Raw genomic sequence first — 21,691 nt, forward strand, 5'->3', positions numbered from 1 at the left:
TTTCAAAGGAAATATTTCAGGTTCAGTGAATCAGCATTTTTTAACCGAAATATATTTAGCGAGAAAATGTTTAACCAGCTCTAGTTATGTGAGAGAGTAATGGTTTGTAAAGAGTAAAACTAGCCTGCTGCCTGTTTTAAAACAATTTCTACACTCAGGGAAATTCAGCTGGGGTGTCCACGGATTGATGTAAATCTCTTTGTTATGGTTTTCTGAAGTATCCTGTCTACATTAATTTTCATTAGACCATGGTGTCATTTCTGAGGTCTTCAGACACATACATAGAGTTATTTCTTGTTTGCAGAGATTCTTTATGATTTTTTTAGATGCACTTTCTGCCACTGTAGAACTTTATCTGACCTTCAGCAAATGATTTCATGAAGGGAGAAAAAGAGTTCAGCAAAAAAATTAATTATGATAGTGCTACTTTAAAAAATAATAAGGTAAGCATTTTACAGGAGTTTTAGGAATAGTCTCTATTTAAGTGTAAATGACGTATCAAAAATTAGGGGATTTCCTTTCAGGTCTTATTGTTGAGAGATTTGGTAAGTGGAAAATGTTTTCAAATATAATAATGATTAAAAAAGCAAAAAACAACATAGAGAAAAGAAAAAGAGGTCAGGTCCTTTCTTTGGAAACTCTGACATAAGTAATTACTAAGGCATGGCCAAAGTCTCCATAAAATATTGTTCAAGTATTAAAGTAAGATCAATGCCTTCCTTCGTAAAAGAAGATAGCTTGGTCATCAGAAATAATGGCCAGCAATACTGTGTGGATGTCACTTGTTACCAAATTGGAGGAGAATGTAAGCTTTCTTTTTTTTTCTTAGTCAAACTTGCACCCACAACTTATTTCCTGTAGCATACAAAAATTTGTCATGGTGGAAGTATGACAGACTTCCTAAGAATTCACATGAAGTTGTCAAAAATTCAACTTGAAGCCAAGAAAATTTATGCCAGTGGTCAGTTATTCCTGATTTATTTTGGTTTTGTTGCTGATGCAGTTCAAAATGACACAAGATTTCATTTGCTGCAATTTCTCATAGGAATGCACAGTGTTTGGAGTTCGGTCACGCTCCTATTCCTACTCCTCATCCAAAGGTGTGGTGGGAAGACCTCGCATTCCTCGCGACTTTGGAGCTGGGGATTCAAATGGAGGTCAGTTCTCTGGCTTTGCATTATTCAGTACCTGCCTACGTCAGGCCCAGTGCTGATGTTACTTTACACTCACCGGTGTGTATGTTTGGTAGCTCCTTCAGGGCTAGTAGTAGCTACTAGATGGTAGCTCCACCATCATCCCTCCATTTTCTCCCATCTACAGTTCCATCATGCCCCCATGATACAGCGACTGTCCTTGACAGGGCATACAAATGGAGAGAGCAATAGCCACAGAAACGAATATAGACAAGGGCAATAATCCTCTCATTGGAAAATCCTTACCCTAGCCTCCTGCTAAGTGTCTGACAGAGACCAGGAGGAAGCTCAGAATGACACAGAAGGGGCATCAAAGAGGACAGATGGTTCCAGCTTCCCACAGATCCTAAGCAATCTCTGAAACACAGGTGGGCTGTGTTATCTTTACAGGCTGGGAAGCAAAACCCACCCACTTCATCAAGTAGAGTCAGAGATGTCTCTGAAAGGAGCTTGTAATTTTTTATGACTTGTGTCTGACATGCTTTATTTCCAGACACATAGTTTCATGTTTAGAAGACAACACACAGTTTTCTCAGTGAGGATATGGGTTATATTTTAAAAAAGCCTGTCCATTGCCATCCTTCCAGCTTGTTTCTCACTCCAATATACCTTTAGTTTTTCACTAGTCCAGGGCAAGAGACAGGACATGTGAGCCACTGTGGACAACTGGAGAAGTTTTGGATGCTGTATCATTGGAAGTGTTCAAGGCCAGGTTGAATAGGGCTTTGAGCAACCTTGTCTAGTGGTGGCATCTCTGCCTGTGGCAGAGGGGTTGGAACTAGATAGAATAATGTAGTTAAGGTTGGAAATGACGCCAAGGTCTACCCATTCAATGAGGGAATTCTTCCTTCAGGATGTCCAACCTGAACGTCCCTTGAAGCAGTTTGAGGCCTTTTCTCTTGTGCTGCCACTTGTTGACTTGGAGAGCAGGCCGACCCCCACCTGGCTGCACGCTCCTTTCAGGCAGCTGTAGAGACTGAGAAGGCCCCCTGAGCCTCCTTTTCTCCAGCCTAAACAACCCCAGCTCCCTTAGCTGCTCCTCATATGACTTACTCTCTAGACCCTTCACCAGCTCTGTTGCCCTTCTCTGGACATGCTCCAGCACTTCAGTGTCCTTGGAGTGAGGGGCCTAAAACTCAATACAGGATTTGAAGTGTGGCCTCACCAGTGCTGAGTACAGAGGAACAATCCCTGCCCTGCTCCTGCTGGCCACACTATTGCTGGCGCAGGCCAGGATGCCATTGGCCTTCTTGGCCACCTGGGCACTGCTGGCTCATGTTCAGCTGCTGTCACCAGCACCCCCAGGGCCTTTTCCTGTGGCAGCTTTGCAGCCACTCTGCCCCAGCCTGTGGCGCTGCCTGGGCTTGCTGTGACCCAAGGGCAGGACCCAGCACTGGGCCTTGTTGAACCTCACACCACTGGCCTGGGCCCATGGTCCAGCCTGTCCAGATCCCTCTGCAGAGCCTTCCTGCCCTCCAGCAGATCAGCACTCCCACCCAGCTTGGTGTTATCTGTGAACTGACTGAGGGTGCACTTGATGTCCTCACCCGGATCGGTGTTAAAGATACTAAACACGATTGGCCTCAATTCTGTCCCGTAAGGAACAGTGTTGCTGACAGACTCAAAACTGGATATAACTCCATTCACCACCATTCTCTGGGCCCAGCCATTCAGACAGTTTTTTATCCACCAGAGTGCACCTGTCCAAGCCATGAACTGCCAGCTTTTTCAGGAGGTGCTGGCTGGGCTTGATGACCTGGTTGTCGTGCATGTGCCAGTCATCACTCTCAAGATACTCTGTTCCATAACCTTCCCTAGCACCAAGGTCACCAAGGTCAGGCTGACAAGGCTGTAGTTCCCCAGATCCTGCTTCTGACTCTTCTTGTAGGTGGGCACCACACTTGCAAACCTCCAGTTATCTGAGGTGTCCCTGGTTAAACTAGGATTGATCATAAGTGATGCAGAGTGGCCTGGCAAGCTCTTCTGCCAGCTCCCTCAGTACTCCAATGATCTTTGAGATCCTTTCCAACCCTAACCACTCTGATTCTTTGACATTCATTGTGAATGAAACATACAAAAAGTGTGAAAATGTTGTCATTAACTTTGAAAGCATTTAACAACTTCAAAAACTGTTTTGGGGGCGAGATACACAATGTCTGCAGGCTTCTTTTTTCCTAAGAAACTGAATTAAGCAGTGCAGCAAATAACTTCTTTAACGTTACTCAAATTCACAGTATGATTTCATGTCACTTTGTAAGGAGGAGTAAGTATTGCAGCCTGCAGCATGCAGCTATGTTGTATTTTCATCCATCTCCTAAAGTATTTGTAAGTATTTATATTCAACGCTTTAGGTGAAAAGTCTGTGAAAAAGACTAGAAGAAAAAGCTAGAAGCTCACAGAATTAAAAGCTAGCAGAATAGTAAAGCCGTGTGTCACGCTTAAAGTTAAAACAAAATTCCTTTGACACCGCAGCTGAGGGACTTGCTTGGTGTCACAGCCCCTTAAGTTTCACCCAGACACCATTACTTGCCCTGATTTGGTATGGGCTTGGGTCCATTTCCTTTTCATTCTTTCTCCTCTTCCTTCTGGGACACTCATTGTTGGACCTTTACATGTTTTGTGGAGAAGGTGGAAGCCCATTCTTGTCCAGACTTTAGAAGCAGGGTGTTCTACGCCTGAACCATAGATGCACTGTAATCCTGGGAGGGAGGGGTGGTGGTCTGCTGAGCTTCCTGCTGGCACTTCCTTCCACCAGCACCTCCTGCACTGTGCCTCTTTTTGCCAACATTTTGCAAGTATGGGATCATTGAACACAGTATTTGGCAGCTGGCAGTGATGATTACTGTGAGGCAGGCACACCTGTGCTCACTTTGAGCAGTTTTATCTGGGTATGGAACTAGCCTGGGAGCTTGGTCCAAGAAGCTGGCTCAGATAGTTCATCCTGATCTCTGTGGACTGTAGCAGGATTATGTCTGGGCCTGTGCAGGAGTCTGCACGTGGAAGACCTCACCCTTCACCTCTGCCTAGCTGCCAGCACTTTGGACATCTTGCTTAGGGCTTAGCTATGCAAGAAGGAGGTGCAGCTGCCCTTGCACATTGCAAAAAAAATCTAAGCTAAAGCAGATGAATTCAGAAAAAACAGGATGTTTTTTTCCACACAAAATATGAGAAAAAAGAGGCAAAACACCATCCTTTAAAATGGAAAGGAAACTTTAAAATGTGCTCAGGTTTAAAACATATTACCTGCCTTTATTTGAGAGGGTTTTACCAGGCTGTAACAGTAAAGGATTTGTGCCTACTCTGTAGATGGTGTGCTCATGAACAGTGGTTCATTCCTCCTCCAGGCCCTTGCACTCTCTAAGTCTCAGCTCCATGGTGCTGTTTTGCATGAGACATCTCCTATGATTACATGGTGTTGATTTCTTACAGAAGCTTCCTGTGGCAGAGATTGTGCCTGGCAACTAACTGAAATGCCCTTTTTGTTTTGCTGCCTCTTTGGTAAATATTCTAGCTCTTGCTAACCTGATGTCTGCATTTGTCTGAAGAGATGTGGATTCAGCAAAGGGTGTTTAAGCCTGTATCTAACTTCAAAGAAAGCATAGTCTGGTGCTTTGACTTAGGCAAGCATGTATCTTCCTGAACCATACCTGTGGTAGCTTTGCTGAAACATCTGCAAAAGGGAAGTGCTTTTAATTTGAAAATGGTAATGTTCTCTACAGTTTTGGGCCTATTTTCTTCCAAAACAACCCAACTGAGCTGTTTTTATTTTGCTTTTTAGAGAGCTTGTGAAAAGTATCTCCTTGGGTCATCTGTTTATAGGATCGTAGAATTGTAGGAGATACAAATTTGTAGAACATTAAACATCCTGGGCAGTACTTAAGGTAGTGGTATTCCTCTTTGTGTAGAAGGATTTTTTTTTTGGTAAAGCTGCATAAGATGTGTAACTGCAAATGTTAGAATAATGTCATTAAGATATTTTATAGCAAATTATATGAAAAGCAAAATGAAGGGAAAGTCATTCAAGTCTATGTTGTTAAGAAAAACAAAAGAAATAATTTGTGCTATTCTTAAAAACAGACTGCAGGGACTGGCATTCAGTGATACCCTTCTGAGTTCTGTCAGAGCCTGTCATCTAAAAGCTTAGTAGGAAGTGGTCTTAACCTAGAAAAAGCTGTTTCTAATGTATGTATGTTTTTGCCTTCCTGATTTTCAAATTACATTGCAAACCCTCAATGGTAGCCTTATGGCTTGGTGGAGGTTGTGAGTTTGAAATGAGCCTGATGACCTTGCAGTGTGAGTGCCCTGTGGCTGTTTGTGTCTTGCAGAGCGCACGTACAGCCTGCCGGAGCAGTGCCGGGAGCAAAGGTACGGGTGCGTGTCACGGAGAGCCGGCAGCAGGTCTGTGCCAGAATGCCATCTAGGGAGCCCTGTGGGCAAGAGACCTTCCTGCCACATGGGCTTTGAGCAGTGGGGTAGAGGCCCCTGGCTTCTGTGAACTCATGCCTAAACCGTGTGCCAAACCCAGCTCTCACCACACGCATCCTGCAGCAGGGATTTACTGGGACATGCAAAGCAGGGATGGGCTGCTGCCTGCTCCTGAGGCTCCTGTCCACTGTAGGAATGTCCAAACCACTGCAGTAAAAGCTGGGCAGTTTTCGATACCAACTGTAAAATAGGCAAGCTTGTTACACATTGCACATGCAGAGTGCTTATTGGCAAGTGTTACTTCTTTTTGTATAGGGATAGCAATCTTTTTCATAATATGTTAAACCCACAACAAAGCATGTAATTGGAAATGTTAGGTGAAACAAGCACTGTCCAGATTCTGCTATATGTTAATTAAAGGAGTGTTGCTATTAATTAAAGGAATGAGGAACATTTTTTCACTGGTCTCTGTTTTAGGATTCAGGAAGAGGGATGGAATAAGTATGTTGTACCCTCAAAAAATGAGTCTGAAAAATATAAAGTGAGTCGGACTTTTAGCTTTCTGATGAACAGGATGACCAGCACACGGAATAAAGGCAAGGTAATTTGGGATTTATGTCCATATTATTATGTATGATTATGTCACTGTAATTAAATGAATTATAGATGGAAGCTAATTTTTCATGTCAAGATAAATTATTACAAAACCACAAAAGTCATAGGAAGACTCTTTTCACTTTTCTTTTTTTAAATTTAAAATATATGCAGGTTACCCTGAAATGGCATTTGTATTAAAAACCAGCTTTCCTTTGATGTAATTAGCAATTCTGTGTGGTGATTTAGCAAATATTTAAATGTATGAATTACATTTAAGAAATATTTTCTTTGTTAAATAAAATTAACAGATATGGGCCTGTTCTTGGGATTGCTCTCAAAACGTAATTGAGTATGTAAACTCCTACATTAGGGTGTAATTAGTTGAATTTGCCTTATTTGAAGTTAATGGGAATTCTTGCATAAGTTAACCATGCATAGTGTTAAAGAGTTTGAGAATTGAGGCCTGCACAGTTGAACGGTCCTACTATGGAAGGTAGATCACAATATTGTAACTTAATTCTAAGGCATCTTAATTATAGATTAATGACATCAGTTAGCAGCTTGAAAGACAGGCTTGGCCTCCAGGCTCTTTCTGGGTGGCCTTTTGACAGTTTTGCAGGCTCCCTAGTATGCCCTCCTGTGCCCCAGGACAACCTAACAAACACAGATGTGAAGGTGTTTGTCTGAGGCAGTACCTTCAGGAGTGTCAGAGCTGACCATGAACATGTGAACATATATGTTTGGTTGTGCAGCTTGTGTCTGTGAGTTCTCCTAAAGTATAACAGTCAGTAACTAGAAGCATAAGCTATATGTATAGTTATGCCAACAAGGGTAGTGGAAAAATAGGCAGAATTTATTAAATTTTTTACCACTCATTAAAAATAGGTTGTTTCTAATGTCTTCTAAGATCTAAAGATAACTTTTCTAAATTTGCATAACTGCACCTCTGTCTGCAGAGGCATGAGTTATATACATGTGGAGGATATATACAGTGTGTACAGTGAATGAACAGCACTTCTAAAATTTTGTTTCTTGTCCCTCCTCTCTTTTTAGATTTCTAAATGTATTTCTGCCAGTCTTCCTTGATAATGCTTCCAGGCCTAGCTGCCAGTAAAAACAAGGCCTATATGATTTTAGAGCTTCAGCAATATTGGGTATAAGAGTACAGTATGCTGTTGTAAGTCTTCCAGGACAGGGATTAAATATTCTAGAATAATTTGGTTTGATAAGGGAATATTTCTTTTTATTTTTAAGATTGAATAATTTTTATTTAAATAATTATTTATTTTATTTTAAAATTTATTAATTCATTTATTTTCCTGCCTCTTTTTTGGGGGATGAAGACAAAAAATAAAGATACCAAAGATAAGGAGAAACCAACCAGGCACAATTTTACAAATGGGACTTTCCCAGGAGTTATCCCATGTATGGTCTGTGAAAAGGCCCTCCTAGGAAAGGAGTCACTGCAGTGTTCTTGTAAGTAGCTGCTGGCTTTTACTTATGCATTTACAGTGCTCTGAGTGCTGTTCTGACATCCTGGTTCAGTCTGATGTTTGAAACCTTGTCATCATTTGGACGTACCTGCTTTATGTAATGAGCTGAGGTTGACAAGGGAGAGGGAGGAAGGACAGCAGGTAACAGATTCAGAAAGAAACGTTGATCTCCTAGCCCTAGCACATTAGGCAGAAACTTCCTTCTAGCCTATATTTGTACTCAAAGAATCCAGAGGATCATTTTAATAAGTGAATATCAAGTTTTCCCTGAAAAAGGGAAAACTGAAGCCTCAGAGTACATTTTCTGCAGACTGGGGACCCTGTTTGGTGCCAGGCTTTGAAACATACCTTCTCTTTCAGATTGCAGTGTGATTGTGCATAAAAGCTGCAAGGAGTGTGCTCCTGTGTGCACCAAGGTAACCTCCTACACTGATCTTACTAGAGGATACTTGCTTTTCCAGGGGCTAGAAACAATGAAGGAAAAAAGAAAATACACAAAGGCTGCCCAGACCCAGCGTCTGTGTGTGAAGGGCTGCAAGGGTGTTAGAATGGCTAATGTGAGCAACAGAGCAAGCACTGTTTACTCTGTGTGCTTGAGTAACAATTTTTAGTAGGGGATCGAAAAAGAGTTTCATAGAGTGTTTGTATTTTTGAAGCTCAGACTGTGAAATGGTGTGCCTGGAGGGTTACAGAACAGATTGAAAAGAAAGGCTTCTCAAAACCTCAGAGAGAAAGAACCCTTGTGTACGGGGGGGGATTCCATATGTTTGGAATAATGGAAAGCAGAGATGGAAGGGGCTCTGGCCGGTGACCTCAGCTACCTCCCCACCCTTGGGCTGGCTCACTTCTTGGTAACAAATTGGGCAGATGTTTGTTCTAGGTAGCAATTTGGGCAGATGTTTGTTCTAAGTAGCAATTTGGGCAGATGTTTGTTTCACCCATTCTGGGAAATCTCTGGAGGAGGAGACTCCACAGCTGCCTGCCTAGGCAATTACTCCAGTGTTCAGCTGCTTCTGAGCAGGGCAAAACCAGCACTGGAGCTGATGGATACTACCTTAACAGTTAAGAAGGAATGCATGCATGGTGAGATTATCGTAACAAAGGCATAATCTTGTAAACCAGGCATAAGGCTACTGCCCTCAAGAAATGAAATGAGACTCGAAGAGAAATGTGCCACAATGATGCAGGGCATTTTTCACAAATGTGAAAAATGACCTGCATCATTGTGGCACATTTCTGATGTAGCTGGGTTTTGCATCATGGTGGCTTTCAAGGAGAGCATGATTCCATACTGATTCTACAAGCCTTAAACTGTACATAAATCAAGTGGGTTTAATTTTGTTTATAATTTTCACGTCATGGTCTTGCACTAATTTCTGGGAAACTTTAGGCAATAAGGCTGCTGAACTGACAGCTTTGGTTCCTGGGGATGGTGGGTTACTTGCAAGAGGACACAAGAGCCCTCAATTCATCTCAGCAAGAATGAAGTGCAGGAAATGTTCACTGACCCACCTGAAGTGAAGTATATGCCCAAGTGCAGCAGGCTTTTGGTACAGATTTTGCAAAAGTCCACTTTGGAAGGGGGAGCGGTTCTGCCTTTGGTACCCACGCTTCAGATAGTGTACTACCACAAATGCTTTGATCTTATTTGAGTATGAAGCCCTGAATGTGGACTTTTCTTGCAGCCTTTGCAGCCAATACTCATATAGAGAAAGTAGAATGTAACTCAGTCTGCTTAGAAGAAATAATTTTGTATTGTAGTACAAATAATATCCTAGTTTTTTAAAATATTATTATCTACTAATAACTAATAAAATTAGTTATTGGAATGAATTAATACCATAATTTAGGACCACTTTCTTGCAGCCCTTTGTGTGATGGTGTATGTGAATGAATTACTGACTTGACTGTTAAATATATTATCAGCTATGTGATTTCAAAAAATTCTTTTTTTCAGAAATCCCAGGAGAAATACCATAGTAAAAACAAGGTCCAAGTTGGTGTAACAAGTAAGTTAGGTAAAAACCTAGCATTTCTAAGGTAGGCCTTGATTAAAAATCTTGGGACTGGCAGCATGAACTTTCCCATGTAATTTCTCTGTTTCTAATTTTTCTTTCAATATCTGTAAGAAAGGGTGTGTGTCTCTAATATGAATGGATTTTTTTTGAGAGATCACTGTTGAATTAATTCGTCTTCTACTAAAATGAGTATGAATTTACTCTACCTTCAGTGAAAACAAAAAAAAAGTAGCCAGTTCTGTCTATGTCATTTATCTTGTGCACAAGTATTCATACACCTATAGAGGATGTATGATTTGAGATTATTTCTTTATCAAATGATAGTCACTCTGGGGGTATTCCATATTGCCTACAGGCTTATTTTTATATTGTGAAAGAGCATTGAGGTCATGTACCTTGACAAGTGGGCATTCTTGATGCCTGATATAGGTCAATATGAACACCAGATAGCATTTTTCAGTATAGTGTGCTGTTGATGACATACTCTGTCAAACAATGACAAACTAATTGTTTGTCAAAATGTTGTGTTGTGCTTTGCCTCACAGATTCCCTGCCTGGAGACATTTCACAGACGGTGCTGTCCTCAGTGCATCCTTCTTTCTCAGTGCCTATCGGACTGTCTCCTGGAAAGAGGGAAGCCTCACAACAGCCCTACCTCTTGTCCAAAAGTGTCCCCAGTGCCAGTTTGGAAAGGTAGAGGGGCAGATGCCAATGGACTATGCTAAATACATCCTTCAGGATTTCTAGGAAGATTTAAACCATGAAATAAATGTGGGTTTTTGTAATTTTATTTCTGCTCTAGAAGAGCTACACAATTTTCTGGACATGACTCTGAGACTAGCACCTGGAAGTCCAAGTCACAGTCTGAAGAGATGTTACAAGCATTAGGGACCTTTTCTTCAATGGATGCTTTTATGATGGAAGGTGAGAATATTGCACAGATGTTGCATCTTATAGCTAGTATTGGAAAGTGAAAACCAGAAAAGCTCCTTAGCTGATTTAGGAAGACACTTCATCTTCTCAAAAAATAGCACTTGATTTTGATAATTACATTTGCATCCCCCTTTAAATTGATGAAATCAAACACATTAATCTTAAAAAAGAACTTTTCCTTTCTTCCTTGTAACTAACTATTTTATAACTTTTGGAATATTTTAGTATGCTATTACCATTTTAAAGTAACAGGGATAAATGTACTGGCATCCTTGCAGAAACAGAACAGTAATACACTTTTCTTTTGCACTCATCCAGTTGACTCTGTTGACAGCATCCATTGCAAACTGTAAACCTGCAACACTTGTATTTCCTCAGTAGCCCAAATTCTTAACTCCTGATGATAAGCTGTGCTCTTAGAATAGCTGCATAGCCTTATGAAGCAAATAGAAATTGATTTTTTTGTGTAGCTGAATTTGAAAGCTGAGGGGCTTTCACTCATGTAGGATGATGCACATACCACTCACTGGACATCTGGTATTGGAAATGTTGAATTTTATTTTTAAATTTTAAAAGGTTTATGCAAGCAAAGAGTTATAAAAATGATTTGAGGAAAGAAGAGATTTTTTTACCTATTCTCCTCCCCTTCTGTCACAAAAGCAATTCAACACTTTGGTAATAATATTCACATCTGGCAAACTTTGCTGTAGTAAAGACAGTGCCAGCATTTGCAGAAGTCTTACCTGTGATGTTCATCTCTGTGATGTGTTCCCTGTATGAATAGATCTACATGTGCCAAGGGACTTCCCTTACTCTTTGTATGTGTGGTGTTAAAGAAATACAAATTTTGTCATAGATGATGTGGATTTGTCTCAGTGGACTGATCTCTGCACAGATGCAGAAGAGTTTGAGGCAGACTCCTGGAGTCTTGTTGTGGATCCAATGTTCTGTAGCAAGCAAGAAAAGGATGTCGTCAAGCGGCAGGATGTCATATTTGGTCAGTATTTAAAAGCTATGTGTAGGTTTAAATGCAATTTGGTCTATCAAATAGAGAGGGAACCTACATGGTTTATGGCCAGAAGAATGAATGCTTCAACTCAAAACAACACGAAGGTTCAAAGAACATTTTTATCACAAAGTATGTCTCCTAAACTAAGGAAATTGATAGTACTGGGTACCAGAGACATACCTAGCCTGTTCACAGAATGGTTGAAATTAGAAGGGGCCTCATCCGATCCTCAGCTCAAGCTATTACAACCACAGCTTTTTCAGTGGGGTAGAGAGAGATGTGTGTCAGAGCCAGATAAATTAAGTCTTCCTGCTGACATAATTGATTAGGTTTGAGGCCCACACCCAAAAAGGAATTACGACTGTGTATTTGATTGACTGAAGTCTGTCTTATAAGGTGTGCAGAATATTCAGGTGATTACTACACTATCCTTTTTTCTTTTATACCACAGAGCTGATGCAAACAGAAGTACATCACATCCATACCCTGTTCATTATGTCTGAGATATTCAGGAAGGGGATGAAGGAAGAACTGCAGCTTGATCACAGCATAGTGGACAGAATATTCCCCTGCTTAGATGAGCTACTGGAGGTGCACAGGCAATTCTTCTGCAGAATGAAGGACAGGCGGCAGGACTCATGTTTGGCAGGGAGCGAGCGTAATTTTGTCATCAGCAGAATTGGAGACATCCTTGTGCAGCAGGTAGAAGTATCAGTTCTGTTAATCCTTTAAGTGCTCAGAGTTCCAAATTTAAACAATTTTTTTAATCCAAAACTTCTGTGGGCAGGTAGACAATTATGGTTGCTCAAAAATATTCAAAACCTGTCCTCCCCTGATTATTTCAGGATGAAAGAACAATGCGAAAAGATGTCATTATTGTGAGGTAGCTGTGTGAACTTGGGGTGAATTTCTCCCTATGTGGTATGAGTGACAAGAGAAGTGATGAGCTTGGTCATGTTTGCAGTAGAAGGCTGCTGTCATACTACGGACTGCAAAAAATGGAAGTAATGGATTCACTTTATCAGCTGAGGAGAGATGTGAAGAACTGATGATGGAAACTACCCATTAATTTCTTGCAGTAATCTGGCATCCCAGATCAGTTACTTCCCAGGATACTGCTCAGTAAGGAAGGTGTGGTTGCAGGGTGTTTCCTGTGGCTGAAGAATAGCTAAGTGATGGCTTGGCATTCACACCTCAGTTCCTTGTGAAAAGGAGGTGTAGCTTTTCACCTTCTGTCAGTCTTTTTAACTCCGCTGAAATAAAGAGCTGAGATGTTAGTTTATCTAGAAACAATGTGGAGATTAGACAAAAGTAAATGAACCTCAGAGGGTTGTGTTTGAAAAGAGATGAAGGAAATGCTGTTATGATGTTCTGGCTGTTTCTGGCAAGAGTACAGTGGAGGTTGCTTGTGCTCTCTCCAGCTGCGTTCCTCTTCTTGCTCCTAAAAACAGCTAGCATATTTTCATTCTGTAGTGACAGGCCTACAGACAGGTTAATGAAATTCAGAGAACTTGATAAAGCCTTAATGTAGAAGTTCCCTATTTGTACAAAATTCACTAGTTAAAATTCACTTTCCTGTCAGATAGAATGTTGAGCACAATCCGCTTATTAATTTCTTCAGTTTTCAGAGGAAAATGCAACTAAAATGGAGGAAATATACGGAGAGTTTTGTAGCCATCAGAAAGAAGCTGTTAATCTCTTCAAAGAGCTGCAACAAAACAAGAAGTTCCAGAATTTTATTAAAGTAAGTTAATGTGGAATCATGAGCACTACTGACAAAGTGTTCAGGAAAAAGGTGCATAGCTATTACTTAGATTTAGGGTTGGAATTATATTCAGTAACTCACTTTAAATGGCTAATAAAAATGGCAAAATTTTTTTTCTCCTTAACTAGTGAGCTAATAAATCACAGTTTTCTTTCAAATTTTAGAATGCTTTGGCATCCAGTGTGTATTACACACATGTTCCTGTTATAGTACGCCTCATCCCTCAGCACAGCAGCTGTTCCTTGGGGATGGTTCCGATTACCCAGCATTTGTTTTAACTTATTCTAATGCTTTTAGATCATATTTCTTATTAGCCAATTGGTGGTTTAATATGCATTTACTACCTAAGGTATATATTTACATATGTGCAGCTGAGAAATAGCAACCTGTTGGCACGACGCCGAGGAATCCCTGAATGCATTTTACTCGTCACTCAGCGAATCACCAAATACCCTGTTCTGGTTGAAAGGATATTGCAATACTCAAAAGGTAAAAAAAAGCTAAAGTGTTGCTTCATGTCTGAAATCCTAGCACAATTCTAACATAAGGAATTTGCACAGCTACAATATCACAAAAGATTAAATTTACTGCTCTGTTGAGATACAACCAGAGTGACATAAATACCTACTGTACAGGCAAATGTCACCTGAACAGGGCTGTCTGGTCTATATAGGTCTTGTCTATCTTCTAGGTGAAGATTTCTGATATTTCAGCCAGGTAGGCCATAGAAGTCCAGAAGAACGTACTTGTTTTAGGAAAAGATCTTGACTGAAGTATGTGAACTAGCTCAGATACATGTGTACCTTTGGAATTTATTCTGGAGGAGCTTTTTCTAAGTAGGGCTAGGCAAACATTTTGTAAATTACTCTCTGTTTTTTCAGGCAAAGCTTGAATGCCCTCTGGAACTTAGTATAACTTTTTACAATTACTATTAACTTACAGATAGTGCCCCCTAAATGGGCAGTAAATGAGCATTGTAGAAAGTTGCATATACAATGCAAAATCTTTGTACTTGCAATCCTGTTTCAAGGGTACTTTGTTTAGGCAGAAAAATAATATGCTATATGATTTACTTGGTCACTGATTTTTTTTTTGAGTGCTCGCACCTCATAAATATGTCAGAAACTACTCAATGAGTTTTTTTGGCTAATGAATAAATCTGAGGTACTGGCCATCTTTTAATAGGTGAGGCAAAGGTATATACCTCTAATAATTCTAGTAAAATGGTTGCAAGGTTCAACTTAAATTAACAAATTTATCAATTTAAGGTTTGCATCATGCTGATTGTTTCTAGAAATCAAGGAATTATATCTTCTCTTGAACATGGTGACTAGTGTCATGTTGTTTTTTTTGTTTCATACAGAAGGAACAGAAGAACATAAAGACTTGTGCAAAGCCCTTCGTCTAATTAAGGATATAATAGCAAGAGTAGATTTGAAAGTGAATGAGTATGAGAAAAAGCAAAAGCTGTTGGAAATTCTCTGTAGAACTGAAAACAAAACATACACAAAGCTGAAAAATGGCCATGTTTTTAGGAAGCAAGACTTGATGAGGAAAGAGAGGATACTTCTTCATGAAGGCTTAGTGTATTGGAAGACAGCGACTGGTCGATTCAAAGGTATTTCATCTGAGCAGTAAAGTCCTTTAACTCTTTATTTGCAAATAACATTCAAAGACTGGTTAAAGAGTGAAAATACTTTCTTGTGCTATATTGAAAATAAGAATGTCTGAGGTAGTGATATTGCCAATGTCACACTAATTTCTGGATGATCAGTTCCAGAAGCTGTGAGTAAACTGCGTAAGAACACAAATTCACATACAATACCATTTGCATTTCTTCTTCCAATCCCCTCCTTCAAGTTTTTTGTTTTTCAATTTTATTTCATAATATTATGTTTTCACTTGTACATTTTTATTGTTTGCAGTATTTGCCATTGAAAATAGCTTATTAACAATTCAGTGGTAATGAGACATCCCTAGTAGAAAATAAATTCTGAAGCCACAATTGGCTGGAGCACAATTTTTACATGCAAGCTCAGATTTTGATTTTTAATCATGTATTAGGTGTTAATCATGTATTAGGGTCTGGGCTTTTTTTTTAGAAAAAACACTCGTTTTTGCTGTACAACTTTATAAAGCTGTCTGTTGATCATTATTCTAGAAACGCCTTTACCAGTGTAATACTGTGCTGTGAGTTACAGCACAGACAAAGCAAGGTTATGTGAGATAGTCTTTGTCAGGCTTAGGGAAGTTGTACTGCTGTTGGTGCAAGGATTTCTTTTTTCCCCGGGCCTATGTTGCAGCATGGTGCACTTTCCTGGGATATATCAAGCAGGGATGTGCAAGTGCTTCATGCAGACCATGGGCTAATTCAGATATTTCTTGTTTAGTTTGCTGTAGGATTCTACAAGATATTTCGTCATCAGGGCTTCTCCCTTTATTTTATAAAGATAAAGTAAGAATTTAACACTGATTGCACTAATTTTAATTAAAAGCCATCATTTTCCATTTCTCATTTTAAGACACCTTAGCTCTGCTTCTAACTGATGTACTACTGTTCTTACAAGAAAAGGATCAAAAATACATCTTTGCAGCTGTTGTGAGTATATTATCAGATATTTTAACACATATGTTGCACTTGTATCTTTCTCAAAACTTAGGTCCTTATCCAGCTCGTTCCCACATAACTTATGTTTTTTCTAAAATCCTGGTATTGTCTGTCAGTATATAGAAAATTTAATTTCTTTTCAAAAGTAAATTTTTTTGTGGAGAAGGATAAAAATAACAGAAGTATATCTTTAATGTTGTGCCTTACATGACTGTGAAGGTGGGAAGTAATGCAGGCTCTTTCAGTTGTCTAATACAAATTTTAATTTTTTTGTTCCCTAAAACAAGCAGAAGACCAGTTTTTACTGAAAATATAGTAGTAAACACACATAAAGGACATGAAAGGTCATGGAAAGAAGTTCCCAAACTATATAAATACAAACATTATATGAATATTGCGTCTCAGTATCAGTGAGCCTCTGAGATTTTCTTTTGAGCACATATCTAGTGCCTAATTTGTTTGTTGACATATGTTACAAGCAGTGTAACATATTTTAAAGAATAGCTTAAAAGATGTCTGATAACTTAGAACTTTCAGTAGTCTGGCTATACCAGGACTAGTGAAAAATCATGTTTTCCTAGAGTGTGGTGTTTTATAAGAAAGTAATTTATTATGCTTGTGCTTTGACTGTTTCCTGCAGGACCAGAAGCCCTCAGTTATCTCCCTTCAGAAGCTCATTGTAAGAGAAGTAGCCAATGAAGAAAGGGGGATGTTTCTGATCAGTGCTTCATCTGTGGGGCCTGAGATGTATGAGGTTCATACCAGCTCCAAAGAAGAACGTAACAACTGGATGAGGCGTATTCAAGAGGCAGTGGAAAGGTAGGGAAAAAGGGGTTTGGTTTTCATGCTGGTAGTCCAAAGCAGATGGGAGATTGGTTGGATATTCATGGCAGGATGTTCTTTGTTCTCCATTGTACTGGGTCCACCTGTGAGTTTGGGTTTTCCTTTGAGCTCAAGGTGCTAAAACCTCTTAATCACTCCTGCCATACTTCCCATATTCCTCCTGGTTTCCCACTGAATCAGCAGACCCTTTCTGTTCCTCAGACATCCTTACCAGCCATTTTACCAGCCTTCCCCCACCTTTGCCTTTAGCACTGAGTGCCTTCCAGGGTCCTGCAGGTGTCCATACAACCATTTTGAGAAAATCACAATTCATGCCTGTTATCTTGGCATCTGGTCATTAAGAATGGTGGGGAAAATATTCCTTCTGATGGGCCCAAGCTTATGCTTGGGACAGCAGACCTGTGGGTGTGCACCAGCCACTCTGCTCAGTGCAGCCTTACCAGAGTAATAAGGAGTCCTTCAGTCTGCTTGATGTCCACTTACTGCTTCTTAAAGAGGCAGACAAATGGCATGCTTCTGGATTATTGCAAAAGGTGCTGGTGTTATGTTCTGTTTATTGTGAACATAATATTATATTGAAGATGAATATATGATGTGCAGATCTTGCTTTATCCACCTTTGTCTTTTATCTTTGAAGTTGTCCAGAGGAAGAAGAAGAAGAAGAAGTAAAAATGAGTGAATCTGATGAGGACAGACGTATTGCTGAGGCCAAGGCATACAGAATTCAGAAATATCAAGGTGTGGTACCCTTTCCTGTTGCTCTGAGAGCTCCAGCATCCTCAGCATTCAGGATGAATTAGTCATGCACCCATACTGGCTGGTGTGTTCAAAGTGGCTCAACAGGTAGAGTCAGAGCAGAGACAGATGAGGTGGTCTGATGGTATAATGTGAGTGTAGTAAAAAAGATGCATGTTTTTTCCAAACACTTTAATGTTTTTGCTACATTTCTGTAACTAAAAAATAAAAGTAAAAATTGATGTTTTCAAAACAAACACTGAATTTCACAGATTAGCATCAGGACCAGGTAGTTCTGGGTTTGTGAAAATACCTTGAATCTTCAAAATTGTGTGGCTTTGTGCTTGTTTATGGCACTTTGTCCTTTGCTGCTAATATTTTTATCTGCAAATATAGCTAATAAGGATAAATTCTGGTTCCTTGGTGCCCCTGCGCCTAGATCCCACATCTTTATACTGCCATGAAGAGAGAAATTGCAGCAATGTTATTGAGAGCCAGATCCTCTGCTGAAACAAGGTGTTCTCTGAGGTTGATGTCCTGAGTTATTAGCACACATGAGCCAAGTGCTTTTCCAGGAGGTAGAACTAGCAGGTTGTTGTGAGAAAAGAGCAGTAATGAGGGCCAGAGAGGGCAGCCAAAGCCACCTCATTAGGGTAGGGCTTTGGCCTAGACTCTGCAAGGGTGTATGTTAGCTTTCATTTGGACAGACTGTGGGATGAACTTGGATGAATTTGGGTCCTGGCCATTTAAAAGAAGCTTAACTTGAATTAGCACTTCCTACATGGCATAAAGATTAGAAAGGTGAATGGGGAGCATGCTTTCCCTGCAGCATAAAAAATGAGCACAGTTTTCAATTTTTGCACTGTTCAATTTTGGTTGACAGAATCACTGAGTAACCAGGACCAGCAAATCTGCAGTTATTTAGAAGAAAAGTTGCGTATCTATGCAGAACTGGGAGATATGTGTGGCTTTGACGATGTCCATGTAGAACCTCACCTGCTTATCAAACCTGATTCCGGAGAAACTCCACAGGCTGGTTCACTGCTGGCAGCAGCACTCAGAGAAGGTGAGTTTGCGCGGGAAGAGTGGATTGGTGGCTCTTCATTTGGGCAGATATTTTAAGGTAATCAAGTGCAGACATGTGACCTTGTGTTGCAATTCTGTCAAGTCTCAAGAAGTGGCAGTGTCAAAAATTGCCAAAGGGCATAGAAAAAAAATCTGCCGCGTTTATTGTTGTCAGATACAGGAGATGGTACCTGCCAGATTTTAAAATAACAGATATGTTTAGGGCATAGCATCAAATATATGCAGGCAGGGGCGTGGTGTTAGGTTCTTGGCTGTCCTCATAGTACAGCTCTGTGAAACACAGCAGGGGAGGAGGTTGTATGCAGTATGGTATTGCACCTGGTCCCCAACTTTCACCTACCTTGGCTGATTTTAATGTCACTTCAGAATCTTGTATGATCACATACAGAGCAAATCAAATTTCTAACACGAAACACCTGCCACAATTGCTGTAGGAGTCCTGTTTTTTCTGCCTACTATCTAACAGGATGTTGGTAGATGGCTGCACCATCTATAGTGGTGTCCTACAAAGTAAGGAAGGGAATGGTATTTGTAGATACCTGCCCTAGCTGGATCTTCAACTAAACTTCTCCTAAACTTAGTGGAAAGGAGCACTGGTAAACAGAGTCCTGATTTTAGCATCACCTAAATTGAGAACTGTGTGCTACTAGCAACATTTCAACCTATAAATCAGTGGAGCTTGGTCTTCATCATCATTATAAAGTCAAAGAGCATTTTATTGATAAAATTGATTAAATTTGTGTAGGGTAGTAAGTCAGTGATGAAACAGAAAATACTTGAAATGGAAGCCTATACTTATTACATACCTTATTCTACCCACTTCTGTACTTTTCACTTTCTCTCACGCTGTTGTTGATGTTGATGATGTCTTGGATTTCGGGACTCTACAACACTTTCTGTGAGCTTACAGTTGTTTACATTATAGACAGTTGTGGGGATCATTTTCCAGGATGGAAATACTAAATTCCTGAGCTAATAGCAGGCTCTATGGGAATAAAGCATTGCTTACAGTAGACAAAGACAGAATTACACAGTGCTTGAGCAAATTAGGTATACACAAATCCATGAGATGAGATGGGATAAGTCCAAGGCTGCACACCAAGCTGGCCAATGTCACTGTGAGGCTGTTTTCTGTCAACTTTGAAAGTCACAGTGATCAGGAGAGGTTCCTGATGACTTGAAGAAAGCAAGCCTCACACTCCAAGAAGGAATATATAGAGAACTAAAAAACAGTCAGTCTCACCAGCATCTCTGAAATAATCCTCCTGGAAGGCATTTCCAAGAACCTGAAAGACAGGAAAATGATTTGGAACAACTGTCACGGATTAATTAGGGCAAGCTGTGTCTAACTAACCTGACAGGTTTTATGGTGAGAGAAAGGTGCATGTTGGTTACCTTGACATCTCTCAGACCTTCCACACTGTTTGCACTGTCTGTAGTGTCCTTACATCTGAATTGATGTAAACTGCTTAACTGGGTGGAAGACAGGCTGGACTCCTGGGCTGAAGGGGTCAGTCATATGACATCCAGTCGGTATCATGTTATTAGGGGATTCTCTTAGGGGGTGTATCCTGAGACCAGTAGTGTTCAACATTTTTATTAATGCAGTTAACCTCGGAATTGAGTACACTCTTAGCAAACCCATGACTGTCATGGTGAGAGCTGGAGCATTCAGTGAGCTGGAGAGACCCCTACAGATGGGGAAAATGGTAAGAGGTACACTTAGACATTTGACAAAGACAAATGCAAAGTCCTGCGTCTCAGGTGATGTAATCCTGTATGTTGGTACAGACAGGACACTGATGAGCTGAAAAATGCCTTTGTAGAAGTGGACCTGGGAGTCCTACTCGACAGCAGGTTGACCACGAAGCAGCAGTTGCCCTTGTGCCAAAGATGCCCAACTGCTTCCTGGGCTGCTGCAGTAGGAGGAGAGTTGCCAGCAAGTTGAGGGAGGTGATTCTTCCTCTACTTCACCCTGGCGAGTCCTGTCTGGGCTGCCATGACAAATGCTGCACTTTCCCTGGCCAAGGGAGACATGGAAAAAGTAGAACAAATCCAGTGAAAGGCACCAGAATGACTATAGGGTGGGAGGACATGATGTCTGAAGACAAGCTGAGGTAGCTGGCTTGATGGGATCTCATTTCTGTCCACAGCAGCTTAATGGGAGGATACAGAGAAGCTGGATTTTTGCAGAGGCATATGACAATAAAAGAACACATGGACAAGAGACAGTAGTCCTGTGATGAAACACAGGCAATTCCAATTAACTAAAATTAAAAATTAAATGCTATGAGAGTGTTAAAAAATTGGAACAGATTGCTCAGGGAGACTTTGAAGTTTCCATCTTTGGAGGCATTAAAGGCTTGCTGTGCAACGCTCTGAGCAGCACAATTTAGACTGACCAGGTTTTAGTGAAGTGCAGGACTAGGTGACCTCTGAAAGTCTCTTACAAGCTTAATTATTCCATGTTCAAACATTTTTATGTCATTGAGTGCATTCATGCCCTAAGGAACTCTTCAAGGGATGTCTGTAATTCTGCATGTTTTCCTCTTTAGTTGAAAGTCTCCACACTGCTGTAATAACATCACAAGTGAGTGAAACAGACAGATCACCAGAGGAAAGTACTGAGGAATTAAGTGTGAAGCATAGATTTGCTACCAGTGAAAAACTGGAATCTGTTCTGGGTGGTGAGTAAAATTTGATGCTTTTACATCTTTAGAGTGCTAAAATAATTGATACCAGATTGGTTTTTTGGAAAGCCTCCATGGTCTAGGACAGAATCAATAGAAAATAATGTAGTAGAAGTTGTCTTTGGGCAAGTGCTCAGGTAGTGTAAATTGTTACATAACTTTGTTGAAAGTACATTTTCTTGTCATTGTTGTTAAGCTCTGCACCAAGTCTATATTGCAATATAGGCCATTTCTCTTATTGTCAGGAGAGTTGAAAACTGGGATTAATATTCCAATAATTTCAGCTGCAAAGGGTA

At 40.3% G+C, this 21,691-nt stretch overlaps 1 protein-coding gene across 1 annotated transcript in view; it reads left to right on the forward strand.

Moving 5' to 3' along the window:
• ARHGEF28 (Rho guanine nucleotide exchange factor 28) overlaps positions 1-21,691 on the forward strand; it is a 119,207-nt gene that overhangs the window by 70,096 nt on the left and 27,420 nt on the right. The window contains exons 7-24 of the mRNA XM_077171665.1: positions 1,046-1,157; positions 5,519-5,564; positions 6,096-6,219; positions 7,559-7,691; positions 8,069-8,124; positions 9,666-9,717; positions 10,272-10,419; positions 10,529-10,650; positions 11,516-11,656; positions 12,120-12,370; positions 13,290-13,412; positions 13,805-13,922; positions 14,797-15,051; positions 15,956-16,032; positions 16,682-16,860; positions 17,522-17,622; positions 18,503-18,685; positions 21,261-21,392. Coding sequence (XP_077027780.1) covers positions 1,046-1,157; positions 5,519-5,564; positions 6,096-6,219; positions 7,559-7,691; positions 8,069-8,124; positions 9,666-9,717; positions 10,272-10,419; positions 10,529-10,650; positions 11,516-11,656; positions 12,120-12,370; positions 13,290-13,412; positions 13,805-13,922; positions 14,797-15,051; positions 15,956-16,032; positions 16,682-16,860; positions 17,522-17,622; positions 18,503-18,685; positions 21,261-21,392 — 2,353 coding nt within the window. The remainder of the gene's footprint in view (positions 1-1,045; positions 1,158-5,518; positions 5,565-6,095; positions 6,220-7,558; positions 7,692-8,068; positions 8,125-9,665; positions 9,718-10,271; positions 10,420-10,528; positions 10,651-11,515; positions 11,657-12,119; positions 12,371-13,289; positions 13,413-13,804; positions 13,923-14,796; positions 15,052-15,955; positions 16,033-16,681; positions 16,861-17,521; positions 17,623-18,502; positions 18,686-21,260; positions 21,393-21,691) is intronic.

Source organism: Agelaius phoeniceus, chromosome Z, assembly GCF_051311805.1.
Source record: "Agelaius phoeniceus isolate bAgePho1 chromosome Z, bAgePho1.hap1, whole genome shotgun sequence".
NCBI lineage: Eukaryota > Metazoa > Chordata > Aves > Passeriformes > Icteridae > Agelaius > Agelaius phoeniceus.